This window comes from Zootoca vivipara, chromosome 12 (genome assembly GCF_963506605.1).
Source record: "Zootoca vivipara chromosome 12, rZooViv1.1, whole genome shotgun sequence".
Classification (NCBI taxonomy): domain Eukaryota; kingdom Metazoa; phylum Chordata; class Lepidosauria; order Squamata; family Lacertidae; genus Zootoca; species Zootoca vivipara.
The window spans coordinates 57,447,164-57,461,120 of record NC_083287.1 but is presented as its reverse complement, the minus strand read 5'-3'; the positions used below and the strand labels follow the sequence as shown (position 1 = coordinate 57,461,120).

The 13,957-nt window shown below is 51.4% G+C and overlaps 1 protein-coding gene across 1 annotated transcript in view; it reads left to right on the top strand.

Moving 5' to 3' along the window:
- LOC118092051 (SCO-spondin-like) overlaps positions 1-13,957 on the top strand; it is a 187,176-nt gene that overhangs the window by 160,432 nt on the left and 12,787 nt on the right. Inside the window, exons 91-100 of the mRNA XM_060281073.1 lie at positions 1,127-1,297; positions 3,120-3,296; positions 4,356-4,511; positions 5,325-5,455; positions 5,607-5,731; positions 6,708-6,754; positions 9,447-9,722; positions 11,223-11,384; positions 13,298-13,414; positions 13,734-13,872. Coding sequence (XP_060137056.1) covers positions 1,127-1,297; positions 3,120-3,296; positions 4,356-4,511; positions 5,325-5,455; positions 5,607-5,731; positions 6,708-6,754; positions 9,447-9,722; positions 11,223-11,384; positions 13,298-13,414; positions 13,734-13,872 — 1,501 coding nt within the window. The remainder of the gene's footprint in view (positions 1-1,126; positions 1,298-3,119; positions 3,297-4,355; positions 4,512-5,324; positions 5,456-5,606; positions 5,732-6,707; positions 6,755-9,446; positions 9,723-11,222; positions 11,385-13,297; positions 13,415-13,733; positions 13,873-13,957) is intronic.

The following is a 13,957-nucleotide window of genomic DNA, read 5'->3' as shown; positions in this document are numbered from 1 at the left end:
TCTAAGGCATAGCTGCCAAGTCCGGGTCGTAAAGATCCGGGATCGGCAGCGCGCGCATGACCGTAAGTTGCGTGACGCCCTTCTATGGGCACCAAAAAATGGCGGCGGCGGAAGTCGCTTCCGCGCATGACCGGAAACACGTAAAAGCGACTTCCGGCGCCGGCGCCACCATTTTTTGGTGCCCATAGAAGGGCAAAGCGGCACCAGGAAAATGGCCGCAGGGCAGAAGCCAATTTAAGGGACAATACCGGGATTTTTCACCAAACGGGAGACCGCCGGGAAACGGTAAGAAAAAAGGGGTTTTCCCGGCGGATACGGGATACTTGGCAGCTATGCTCTAAGGTGCTACTGGAAGGATTTTTTTTATTTAGCAGGAGAGTGGTTTTAGGATGAAGAGTGAAAGCCTGAACTGCAAGTCTCTCCAGGTTGGGCAGAGAGGCAACATGACAGTTTATAAAATTATTCATTAAATAATTGATGTCTGTTTTTATGCATATTGTGTTGTTTTTATGATATTAGCCTGGCCTTGGCTGGGGAGGGCGGGATACAAATAAAATTATTATTATTATTATTATTATTATTATTATTATTATTATTATTATGGAGAGAATGAAGAGTATGCTTCCTTTCCCTCTTGTAACACGAACTGGTAGGTATCCAACCAAACTTTGAAATTCAGGGCAGATGACAGAAAGTCCTTCTTCACATAGTGCAGAGTTAAACTGTGGAACTCCTTGCCACAGGAGGCAGGGATGGCTGCCAACCTGGAAGTCTTTAGAAGAGGATTGGGGAACTCCATGGAGGAGGAAAGGGCTATCGATGGCTCCTAGCCAGGATGGCTGTGTTTGGCCTACACAGTTGGAGGCAGAGGTGCTTCTGAATCCCAGTTGCTGGAAGCCACAGGAGAGGAGAGTTGTGTTCGAGTCCTGCTTGCTCGTTTTCCACAGGTGTCCAGTTGGCTACTGTGAGAACAGGACACTGGGGGCCAGGATGCTAGACCAGCAAGCTATGTTACTATCTCACTGTCAAAGTATCCCGGGGTTAAGGGGTGCGAGCGACGCAGAGCCCCCCCGCAGCCTGTCGTTCGGATCTCCTGGCTGAGTTTCCCTCCTCTCCTTCCTGACAGTGCACGGAGCCTGGACGCCCTGGTCGCCCTGGTCCGACTGCCCCCTCACCTGCGGCCAAGGCACCCAGATCCGCACCCGGGCCTGCGTCAACCCACCGCCACGCAACCAGGGCCTCCCCTGCGCTGGCCCCGAGACGCAAGCACAGAACTGCTCCATCCCGCCCTGTCCAGGTAAGGGGCTCACACATAGCATAGACACCCAACAGAGCTTGCTTCCCCATTAGGTTCCCAGAAGCCCAGCTTACGCTCAGCACAGACGGAGACACCGTTTCTGCCTCTCCGGCTTCCAACATCCAGTTTTCAGCTCTCACAATGACGACAACTCTAGCCATCGCTCTTCTGCTGTTTAATCTAAGTTCCTAAGGCAATTTTTTCTCTTCCATCCTGTGTTCTGAATGTTTCATTGCGCTTGGAGGCTAACCTCCCCTCTGTTGAATTACAGATTTGGCATAGGATATTTAATTATTAGGGACCCAGGTGGCGAGGGACCCAGGTGGCGCTGTGGTTAAACCACTGAGCCTAGGGCTTGCTGACCAGAAGGTCGGCGGTTCGAATCCCTGTGACGGGGTGAGCTCCCGTTGCTCGGTCCCAGCTCCTGCCAACCTAGCAGTTCGAAAGCACGTCAAAATGCAAGTAGATAAATAGGAACCGCTACAGCGGGAAGGTAAACGGCGTTTCCGTGTGCTGCTCTGGTTCGCCAGAAGTGGCTTTGTCATGCTGGCCACATGACCTGGAAGCTGTACGCCGGCTCCCTTGGCCAATAATGCGAGATGAGCGCCTCAACCCCAAAGTCGGTCACAACTGGACCTAATGGTCAGGGGTCCCTTTACCTTTATTTAATTATTGCTTCCACCTATATTTAAACCCCGCTGGTCTACTACCCTTAGTATCGCAAGATTGTCCTGAGAGCGCTTGGACTAAAGTTGTCAACCGAAAGCTTTAGTTTTTCTGGTTTATCGCCACAACGGTTACTAACAGTGAAGGAAATAATTGAATTGGGCAGCGCCTATACGCTATCGAGCGACAGAACGATCTGGCCACAATAAGGAAACTTTGTCCATGGTATGATTGTTTTCCACCTAGTCGTTTTTGGCACTTTGGCACCCTATTCGCAAAATTTAACAATTCCAAAATACTGGCACTTTTGCAACGTTGAATATACTGCCTTTGGTTGTTCGTGAGGGTCGATTTCAGACAATCCCACTTGAAAAACGGCCATGTCCGTGTGCCCTCTTTATAAAGATTTGAGGAGTGAGATTATCACCCCTCTCTTCTTGTCCATGCCAGGCCACTCAACCATTGCTGCTGTGTCTTTTCTTCTAGCACAGGGGTGGCCAACTCTCAAGAGACTGCGATCTACTTACAGAGTTAAAAACTGGCAGTGATCTACCCCCTTTTGGGGGGGTTCAGGTCAAATTTGTTGAGCTTTTTGGGGGAGGAGGAAGGCCCTTTTTTTAGGCATTCAGATCAAAGTTGTTGTTGAGCTTTTTTTTAGGGAGACGGAGAGCGCCATTGGGGGGTGCAGGTAAAAAAAATGAGCTTTTTTAGGGGAGCCAAAGTTGTTGAGCTTCTTTGGGGGGAGCCAGTGATCTACCATTGATCTACCACAGGCATCCAGTGATCTACCGGTAGATCACAATCTACCTGTTGGACGTGCCTGTTCTAGCAGGTCAAGATGATCAGATGACAGCAAAAACTGCAAGGTTTTTAGCGGGGGGGGGGGGCAATTAGAATAAGATCTATTATTTGATTATAAGGCTTATTCCCATTTCCCCAGCTGCATATAAGTGTTGACCTGTCAACAGCAATATTAGCCGCAATTTCTATTTTAAAACACAGACCCTTCAGGTTCTGGAGCTCTGGAGATGGAGGGAAAAGGAGCAGAACATTCAGGAAGTCCTGCCACATGAAGCCTAATCTCAATTTTTTTAAAAAAATGGCCCCAGAGATCAGAATGTCCACACAGTGTAGACCGTGTGTTCCTTCCACACAGGGGACGAGCTGTGCCATTGGTCCTCCTGGGGTTCGTGTTCGAGATCCTGCGGAACGGGCTTGGCCACGCGGATGGGGGCATGTCCTTGCCCGACCTCCAAGGAGGAGGCAGCGGGAGCGTTTTGCAAAGATGGGCACCGCCAGGACGTGGAGGCCTGTTACCTCGGGGCTTGCGAAGGTGAGAAGGGGTCAGAATACCTGTGACTGTGCTTATTTATTTATGTATTGTGTTTCTACCCCACATTTTTCTCCAAGGTGCTCCAAGTGGCGCAAACGGTTCTTCCTGCTTAATCCCCTAGGTAGGCTAAGCTGAGAGAGGCAGAGACTAGCCCAGGGTCACCCCAGTGAGCCTCCTGGCTGAGTGGGGATTTGAACCCTGGTCTCCCAGCTCCTAGTCTGGCTCTCTCGCGTGCATTTATTTTTATTTGATCTGTGCAAGAGGTCTCTTTTCCCCATCAGGGATCTGTCTTCCAGTTACCGTAATTTCCAGGCTGAATTCGAAGCGCTGATCTTGACCTAAAGGTAAAGGTAAAGGGACACCTGACCATTAGGTCCAGTCGTGACGGACTCTGGGATTGCGCGCTCATCTCGCATTATTGGCCGAGGGAGCCGCCGTACAGCTTCCAGGTCATGTGGCCAGCATGACAAAGCCGATTCTGGCGAACCAGAGCAGCACATGGAAACGCCGTTTACCTTCCCGCTGTAGCGGTTCCTATTTATCTACTTGCATTTTGACGTGCTTTCGAACTGGTAGGTTGGCAGGAGCTGGGACCGAGCAACAGGAGCTCACCCCGTCACAGGGATTCGAACCGCCGACCTTCTGATCAGCAAGCCCTAGGCTCAGTGGTTTAACCACAGCGCCACCTGGGTCCCCCAGGTCTTGACCTATAAAGCCTTAAATGGCTCAGGACTGCAATGTGGGGCTGCCAGTTTCAAAGGGGGATTTCCGAACGGTGGCGCCTCGTTTTGGATCTTAGGCAGCTTTGGGGTTTGTCTTTTAAAAACTCAACAATTTCATAGAATCCTAGAATCAGAGAGTTGGAAGAGACCGCAAGGGCCATCCAGTCCAACCCCCTGCCAAGCAGGAAACACCATCAAAGCATTCTTGACATATGCCTGTCAAGCCTCTGCTTAGATGACCCTGTGGGGTCCCTTCCAGCTCTACAGTTCTATGATTCCAGGCTGGCGCCCTTCTCAAATCGCCCTGACCCTCCTCTCTCCCTCCCCCCCCCCCCAGAGTGCCCCTGGAGTCCCTGGACAAAGTGGACCAGCTGTTCGTGTAGCTTCCTGGTGCAGCAGCGGTACCGGAACCAGCGGGGCTCGGGGGGCGACGGGCAGCCCTGTGTGGGGCTGGACGGCCAGTTCCGCATGTGCGACTATTCCCAGTGCTCAGGTGAGCCATCGCAGTTTTTCTTGTGGCCATGAGTTCCATGAGTTTCTGCAGGCACCTGCCTTGCTCCCCTCCCCCCTCCAGCCCCCCGGGGGTGCCTTTCCCAGACCATGACTTTGAGAATAGCAGGAGCAGCTGGGCAAGGCAGGTGCCTGCAGAAAGTCTCTCTCCCCTCTTAGACTACAGGACACCAGGAACTGGTGGGGGGGGCCCTCAGGGCACCATCCAGACTGACCCCCTTCCCAAACCCAACAATATTCTATTGCAATATTTGTTGTCTGGCGGTTCCCTCGCTGCGAGAAGCCAGGTCACAGTGAACCAGGCAGAGGGCCTTCTTGGTAGTGGCCCCTGCCCTGTGGAACGCCCCCCCCCTACCAGATGTCAAAAAGAAAAATAACTACCAGACTTTTAGAGGACATCTGAAGGCAGCCCTGTTTGTTGTTGTTTAGTCGTTTAGTCGTGTCCGACTCTTCGTGACCCCATGGACCAGAGCACGCCAGGCACTGTTTAGGGAAGCTTTTAATCTTTAAGAAATTAGTGTATTCTAATATTTCTGTTGGAAACCACCCAGAGTGGCTGGAGAAACCCAACCAGATGGGCGGGGTATAAATAATAAATTATTATTATTATTATTATTATTATTATTATTATTATTATTATTATTATGTACCCCGGGGATTTCCCCACCTGGTCATGATAGGGTAGCGGGGTCTCCCCCCTCACCCCCAGCACCCTGGGAGCAGCCTGTCTCCTTGCTCTGTTGAGGACCCCGGCTTCACCCGCCTCTCCCCCCCCCCCCCGCCGGCCTTTCCCCAGAGTCCAGCTGCGAAGCGCCCTTTGAGTTCCGGGAGTGCGGCTCGCCCTGTGACAGCCTCTGCTCCACCATGCGCCACCCAGAGCTGTGCAAGGACATCCCCCGGTGCCTGCCCGGATGCTACTGCCCAAAGGTGAGAACTGCGCCTGCTGTTCTGGGTTGGGGGGGCGACCCATCACCTGCGGAACTCTCCGCTGCAGGATTTGGGCAGAGCAGGCTCGCTCTCCTTCAGATCTGATTCTGGGTTCTCTCTCTACCTCTCCATCCCCCCCCCCTCCTTCAAGGGCCTGGTGGAACAGAACGGGGCCTGCGTCCCGCCCTCGGAGTGCGGCTGCCTCCACCTCAGCCAATCGGAAGGCCCCGTATCCTTGGCAGCAGGAGACATCGTTTCGATTGGCTGCAAGGAGTGGTGAGTCGGTGGCCGGGGAAACGGCTTCACTCCCCGGGGGTGGGCAGGGAAAGGGGAGGAGCCAAAGACCCGGAGGCGGGACCTTTCGCTGCAGGCCAGCTTTCCCCAACCTTGTGCCCTCCAGCACTCCATGATACAGAAATAGTGCCCTTGGTTCATCGTGATACTGGCACAGACTCCCATGGAAAGCGATGGACTCCCTTCTTCTGAGCTTTTAAAACAGAGCTTATATGGCCATCTGTCAGGGATGCTTTGGTCATGAATTGCAGGAGTATTATTATTATTATTATTATTATTATTATTATTATCATCATCATCATCATCATCTTTGTTGCATTTTTAAAAATTACATAGAAAGCATGAATTTAACATTGCATCCAAATATTCAAAAAGAAAAAGAAAAAATACAGAAAAAGTAAAAATATATATTTAAAAAATGGAAAGAAGAAAAAAAGGGGGGGAATTGATATTAAAAAACAAAAACAAAAATTAGTCCAGTACACAAAATTGTTGAATGGATAGAAACAGTAATTTAAATGTTCTACATGCCAGGTTCTCAGAAAGAAATACATTTATAATCCTTCTTTTCTTTCTTTCTTTACAGTCACTTTCTTTCTGTTCCGGAAAACTACCGTAGTTTGAATCCGTGCTTTATTAGTTGACTTCCCTCTATCTCTTTGCAGCTTCAACACTTCTCTTGAGTGACAAATATTCTGTATTCATTTATTAAAATGAGGTTTTTTCCATTATATCTGTGAGATTAATCTAAGCACAACTGAGTATTGTTTTTGGAACCATATATTGTCAGGTGGTTTTTAAAGCAACCCCATTCCTTTTTCACCTTGTCGCCTGAGTGAGTTCTGTCAATTTGGCTAGTTCAAGGTACTCACGCAACTTTAATTGCAGGGAGTTTGACTAGATGCCCCTTAGGGGTCCCTTCCAAATCTGTGATTAACCTGTGGCTTTCTCTCTGCAGTATCTGCCAGGAGGGGGAGCTGCAGTGCAGCAGCGAAGGCTGCCAAGGTGAGCGCCTTTTGCCAGGGAAGCTCCTCCCCTCACTGTCTTGGGGTAGACTGCGCCAGACCAGGGAGGAACCATGCCAAGCCATGTTGGGAACTAGAGATGATAGGTTTTTGAACCAGATCTTTGCATACTGAACCTGGGCAAGCCACTCTGCATGCCGACACAAATCACTTTGCGGAAGCCTGTCCTGAGAGGCAGAAATCTTCTCTCAAGTCCTTGTTGCCCCAGGTCTCCTCTAGGATTCAAGAATCCCTTTTCAATCGTGTGATGCAGCAGCAAAAACAAAACAAAACAACCCACCATCATGCAATTCTGGGCTGCATCAATAGGAGTATAGCATCTAGATCAAGGGAAGTAATAGTACCACTGTATTCTGCTCTGGTCAGACCTCACCTGGAGTACTGTGTCCAGTTCTGGGCACCACAGTTCAAGAAGGATACTGAGAAGCTGGAACGTGTCCAGAAGAGGGCAACCAAAATGCTCAAAGGCCTGGAAACGATGCCTTATGAGGAACGGCTTAGGGAGCTGGGTATGTTTAGCCTGGAGAAGAGAAGGTTAAGGGGTGATATGATAGCCATGTTCAAATATATCAAAGGATGTCATATAGAGGAGGGAGAAAGGTTGTTTTCTGCTGCTCCAGAGAAGCGGACACGGAGCAATGGATTCAAACTACAAGAAAGAAGATTCCACCTCAACATTAGGAAGAACTTCCTGACAGTAAGAGCTGTTCGGCAGTGGAATTTGCTACCAAGGAGTGTGGTGGAGTCTCCTTCTTTGGAGGTCCTTAAGCAGAGGCTTGACAGGCATATGTCAAGAATGCTTTGATGGTGTTTCCTGCTTGGCAGGGGGTTGGACTGGATGGCCCTTGTGGTCTCTTCCAACTCTATGATTCTATGATTCTAAGGATACTGACAAGCTGGAACGTGTCCAGAGGAGGGGAACCAAAATGGTCAAAGGCCTGGAAACGATGCCTTATGAGGAATGGCTTAGGGAGCTGGGTATGTTTAGCCTGGAGAAGAGAAGGTTAAGGGGTGATATGATAAAGGTAAAGGGCCCCCTGACCATCAGGTCCAGTCGTGTCCGACTCTGGGGTTGCGGCGCTCATCTCGCTCTATAGGCCGAGGGAGCCGGCGTTCGTCCGCAGACAGCTTCCGGGTCATGTGGCCAGCATGACTAAGCCGCTTCTGGCGAACCAGAGCAGCACATGGAAACGCCGTTTACCTTCCCGCCGGAGCGGTCCCTATTTATCTACTTGCACTTGACGTGCTTTCAAACTGCTAGGTGGGCAGGAGCTGGGACCAAGCAACGGGAGCTCACTCCGTTGCAGGGATTTGAACCGCCGACCTTCTGATCAGCAAGCCCTAGACCAGGGTCCCCAAACTACGGCCCCCGGGCCGGATGCGGCCCAATCGGCCTTCCAATCCGGCCCGCGACGACCCCCGCCGCCCGCTGCCGCCGCCCGCTCTCACGGCGCACGGCGCAGCGACGATCTAAAAAATCGGCAAAAAATCGCCGAAAATCCTTTGTGCGCATGCGTATGGGCCTCTCCCGACCCGGAAGAGGTCATTTCTGGTGCACTTCCGGGTCGGGGGAGGCCCATACGCATGCGCACAAGCGATTTTCGGCGATTTTTTTCCCGCCCGTGTGCGTGTGCGCATGCGCACGGGCGCACACTCCCCCGCCCTCCGGCCCGCTGCGCGCGCACTCCCCTGCCCTCCGGCCCGCCGCGCGGTAAGTCTGGGGACCCCTGCCCTAGACTCTGTTGTTTAACCCACAGCGCCACCTGTTTAGCCTGGAGAAGAGAAGGTTAAGGGGTGATATGATAGCCATGTTCAAATATATGAAAGGATTTCATATAGAGGAGGAGGAAAGGTTGTTTTCTGCTGCTCCAGAGAAGCGGACACGGAGCAATGGATTCAAACTACAAGAAAGAAGATTCCACCTAAAGGTTAGGAAGAACTTCCTGACAGTAAGAGCTGTTCGGCAGTGGAATTTGCTACCAAGGAGTGTGGTGGACTCTCTCCTTCTTTGGAGGTCTTTAAGCAGAGGCTTGACAGGCATATGTCAGGAATGCTTTGATGGTGTTTCCTGCTTGGCAGGGGGTTGGACTGCATGGCCCTTGTGGTCTCCTCCAACTCTAGGATTCTAGGATTCTAAGTCATAGTCTGGCTCTCTTCTGCCTTGGTCAGACCACACCTGGAGTCCTGTGTCCGGTTTTGGGCAACACAATTTAAGAAGGATGTTGACAAACTGGAAAGTGCGCAAGATGATCAAGGGTCTGGAGACCAAGCCTTAGGAGGAACAGTTGATGAGGTTGGGGATGTTTAGCCTGGAAAAGAGGAGACTGAGAGGAGATAGGAGAGCCATTTTCAAATATCTCAAGGGCTGTCCCATGGAAGAGGGAGCAAGCTTGTCTTCTCCTGCTCTGGAGGGGAGGACTCGAACCCATGGCTTCAAGTGATAAGAAAGGAGATTCCGACTAAACATCAGGAAGAACTTCCTGAGGGCAAGAGCTGTTTGACAGTGGAACTGTCTCCCTCAGAAGGTTGTGGATTCTCCTTCCTTGGAGGTTGGATGGCCATCTGTCAGTGGTTCTTTAGCTGTGATTCCTGAGTTTCAGGGGGTTGGACTAGATGATCCTTGGGGGTACCTCCCAACTCTACCATTCTCTGATTCCTTCCCCCCCCCTCAGGTCTGCTTCCGGTCAGCGCCTGGTCGGAGTGGACGCCCTGCTCCTCTTGCCTGCCTTTCGCGGCCCTCGGTCCCAGCATGGCCTCCACCCTCTTGGCTCAGCAACACAACTGGTCCCTTGGCGAAGGAGCCCCTCAGCTTGCCCTGGTCTCCGTCCAGCTTCGCTTCCGAGTCTGCCTGGACCCTCAGACGGGCAGAAGCTGGACAGGGCTGGCCACTCTGTGCTCAGCCCAACTGGATCAGGAACGCCTTTGCCCAGATCCTCACATTTGCAAAGGTTTTGTGCTTGTTTCATTATTTTAAATAATCGCTTGTACAAGTTAACATACAAGAACAAAAAATGAAAAACAATTGCAACTGAATCAAAATGAAAACGAAGCACAGACGCAAGAGAATCATTTCTGTCGTACACCCTTGAAAAAACATTTCTTATTAGTGTTGAGCGGTAACAACATTTAAAAAAAAAAGATTTGCTTTGTTCATAAAAGTCGGGATATTGCCTTGTGCCGTTCTCATAATAATTCCAAACGGCAGCAGATTTCACAGGAGGGGTTCAAACGGTATTATCATTATCACTGTGACTTTCTGGCACATTGGATCAGACATTTTATTAATCTTTTTATGTGTGTTGGAAGCTGCCCAGAGTGACTGGGGCAACCCAGCCAGAAGGGCGGGGTATAAATAATAAAATGATTGTTTTTATTTTATTATTATTAACTAGTGTAATTCAGCCCGTTGAGTAAACGGGCGCTAGAACACCCCGGGGTTCGGAGAAGCGCTTGCGCAGCGCTTCTCCAAACCCCGGGACCTATCCTTGTTGTCGGCAGCAGGGGGACAGGAAAGAAGGATGAGAAAGCAGCCCTTTCTCCTCCTTCCTTCCTCTCCCCCAGCTGCCGATAGGAAGGAGAAATCCTGGGATTCGGAGAAGCGCTTGCGCAGCGCTTCTCCGAACCCCGGGACCTGTCCTTGCTGGATGCACACACACGCTCTCTCTCCCCTCCCCCCCCCGCCAACGCTCATCCGGCTGGGAGCAGCGGTTGGCGGCTGCAGGGAAACGGCAGGTGTGGGGGGAGAGCATGTGTGTGTGCAGTCTCTGCATCCAATCCCTGTGTCCATGGGGCACATGCGCAGTAGCGCAGACACAGGGACACAGGGAATCTGGACGCAGAGACACTTGCACTTTATTATATAGGATGTATAAAATAACACTCTGCTATGTCTAGCGCCCTGAATCTAGGCAACACTGAGCTCCCAAGATGTTTTGGACCACAAATCCCCTCAGCTGCGCTGGCTGGGAGCAGTTAATAATAATATTTTTTTTTATTTAAACCCCACCTGTCTGACTGAGTTTCCTCAGCCACTCTGGGCAACATCATCATCATCATGTGATAAACATCAAACATTAAAAGCTTGCCCAGACAGGACTGCCTTCAGATGTCTTCTAAAAGTCAGATAGTTGTTTACTTCCTTGGCATCTGATGGGAGGGCGCCACCACCGAGAAGGCCCTCTGCCCGGTTCCCTGTAACCTCACTTCTCGCAGGGAGGGAACTGCCAGAAGGCCCTCGGAGCTGGACCTCAGTGTCTGGGCTGAACAATGGGGGTGGAGAGACCCTCCTTCAGGTCCCCAAATGCCTTTAGGGGGCCAGGAGTAGAGAAATCTGCATTTGCATGGTCCTTAATGTGGAAGAGGGGTCTTTGGGGGGGGGGCAGCAGCGGGGGCAGCCGAGACAGTCCCCCCCCCAGGCCGCTATCTCCAGCTCCTCCTCTCCCTTCCAGACTTCTGCCTGTGGAGTGCTTGGGCCCCCTGGAGCCCCTGCCGTGCGCCCTGTAGCGGGGGGTTCCGCACGCGCCAGCGCTACGCACGTCACCCATCAGGAGAGCCCCGGTGCCGCGGGGCGTGGTCTCAGTCCGAGAGCTGCAACACGGCCACCTGCCCAGGTACGTTCCCTCCAGCTGGGATGGGTTGGGGGGCACATTCTTAAGACCCCTCCAAGTTGGCAAATCCCCGAAAGACTGGGAAACGGAGGAAACTGCTGCCCTGGACCAAGTCAGACCATTGGTCCATCTAGCAAAATAAAAAAATTCCTTCAGTAGCACCTTAAAGACCAACTAAGTTTTTTTATTTCGGTATGAGCTTTCGTGTGCATGCACACTTCGTCAGATACACTGAAACAGAATCCACCAGACCCTTATGTATATTCAGAGGGTGAGGGGTGGGGTGATGGGAATGGGTGATGGGTTGATGGGAGTGGTAAACCTGTTGATGGCTGTTAATGACTGTTGATGACTGCAATTGGTCCTGGGGGGGGGGAGCAAGGGCTGAGGCGCTAAAGAAAGCTAGATCATGCATAATGAGATAAGAATCCAATGTCTTTGTTCATCCCAGGTGCCTCCATGGTTTTAAACTTGGTAATGAGTTCCAATTCAGCAACTTCTCTTTCCAGTCTGTTCCTGAAATTTCTCTGTAATAAAACAGCTGCTTTGAGATCTTGTATAGAATGTCCTGGGAGATTGAAGTGTTCTCCTACTGGTTTCTCTGTCTTGCGATTCCTGATGTCAGATTTATGTCCATTTATCCTTTGGCATAGGGTTTGGCCTGTTTGTCCAATATAGAGAGCTGAAGGGCACTGTTGGCATTGACATTGCCAGCCTGCCCCGCTGCCCGCCATCTCCCTTCTCCCTTGCTGGCTGTGGGGGCGGGTGGAGGGAAAGCCAGGCGATCGTGGAGGGGGAGGAGGGGGTCGGAGCAGCCTGATTTCGGGCTGATCCTGCCGCCCCCTCGCCCCTGCCTGTCGAGGAGGGGGAGGAGGGGGTCGGAGCAGCCCGATTTCGAGCTGATCCTGGCGCCCCCCGCCCCTGAATGACCATGGCTTTCCTTGCCCCACTGTGGCCCCTCCCCTGTGCCTTGGCCCTGCCCCTTGCCCCTTGCCCCCCCCCTAATTTTGATCCTGGCTACACCCCTGGCTGCAGCCCTCCAGGGCTTCAGGCAGAAGACCAGATCCTGCGCTTACGTGGCCAACCCTCAAGGTGCCCTCTTGTAGGGAACACAAAAGCAGGAGTCAAGCATGAAAGCTCGCTCTTCTCCTTCAGTTTCTGGAAGCATCGCCTTGTGGAGCCTGAGCTAATAGCCATGGATCATTCTCTCCTCCGTGAATTTGTCTAAGTGAGCAAAGCTCCTTTGTCATTTATCCAGGAATCTAGACCTCGACACGCCTGGTGTGGACACAATCAGAAAGGAATCTGAAACCCGCTTATTAACTTCCTTCGTAAGATTCCCATGCCACCTGGTTGTTTAGAAAGAAAACTCCCAAGTGGTTTGCAAAAAGATAAAGCAGTAAGAGCAAGAAAAAAATTGCAATACTTTAAAACATATGAAAAATAAACAAATGAAAATACCAAGATGGACTAAAATTCACATCATCTGGTTTCGCCTGTCTAAACAAGAATGTTTTCAGCAGGCACTGAACAGTGGTACCTTGGTTTCCGTACGTCTCCGAAGACAAACATTTCAGTTTTTGAATGCCGTAAACCCAGAAGCAAATGCTTCCGTTTTCGAACACGCCTCGGAAGTCGAACGGCTTCCGCTGAGTGTATATGTTATTTTTCTCAATTTTCCCTATTAAATTTGCAGGCCTCCCTTTGCGCCTCGGTTTTCGAATGTTTCAGAGCTTGAACGGTCTTCTGGAACGGATTACATTCAGAAAACCGAGGTACCACTGTACAGCAAAGGTGCCTGCTTGCTGTCAAGAGGCAGGGAGTTCCCCAAGTCTTGATGCTGCCACACCAAAAGATTCACCCAGGAGTGCCACTTTTTCATGGTCCCGGGGGCTGATCTTCCTCCCTTCCCCCAGGAGAGGAATGTGAAGATCGGGGCAAAGTTCGGGCCCCATCCTGCGCCAACGGCTGCCCTCGCGCCTGCGCAGACCTCTGGGAGCATGTGGAGTGTCTACATGGGGACTGCAAACAAGGTAACGCCCCCCCCTTCTGCCCCCACCACCACCTTGTTGCCCTTCCGCTGACCGGTGAATATATTTTCATTCCACCAGGTTTTTCATAGAATTGTAGAGATTCATAGAATTGTAGTCCACTCTTAAGAAATTCTTTGGCTAGGAGGAGCCTGCGCTCCCTTTATTCATCCCAAAGTCCATATTCTTGCTAGAGCCATATTCCCAGCTTCTTGTGGCCATGAGTTCCGTAGAGTAACTGTGAGATACACAAAGAAGAAATGCTCCTCTCTCGCCCGGCCAGCTCCTCATCCTCCTCTCCCTCCCTCCCCTCTGCACCCAGGATGCCGGTGTCCTGACGGACAGCTCCTCCAGGACGGGGTCTGTGTTCCGATCCCGGCTTGCCGCTGTGGACTCCCCACGGCCAACATCACCCTGGAGGTCATGCCAGGGCAGACGGTGGAGCTGGATTGCCACAACTGGTAAGGGGTCAAATTGGGCAGGTGGGGGCGCTAGGGTCACATTCCCTGGCAAGGAAATCTTGGAGAATTTAACTTCTTAAATGTT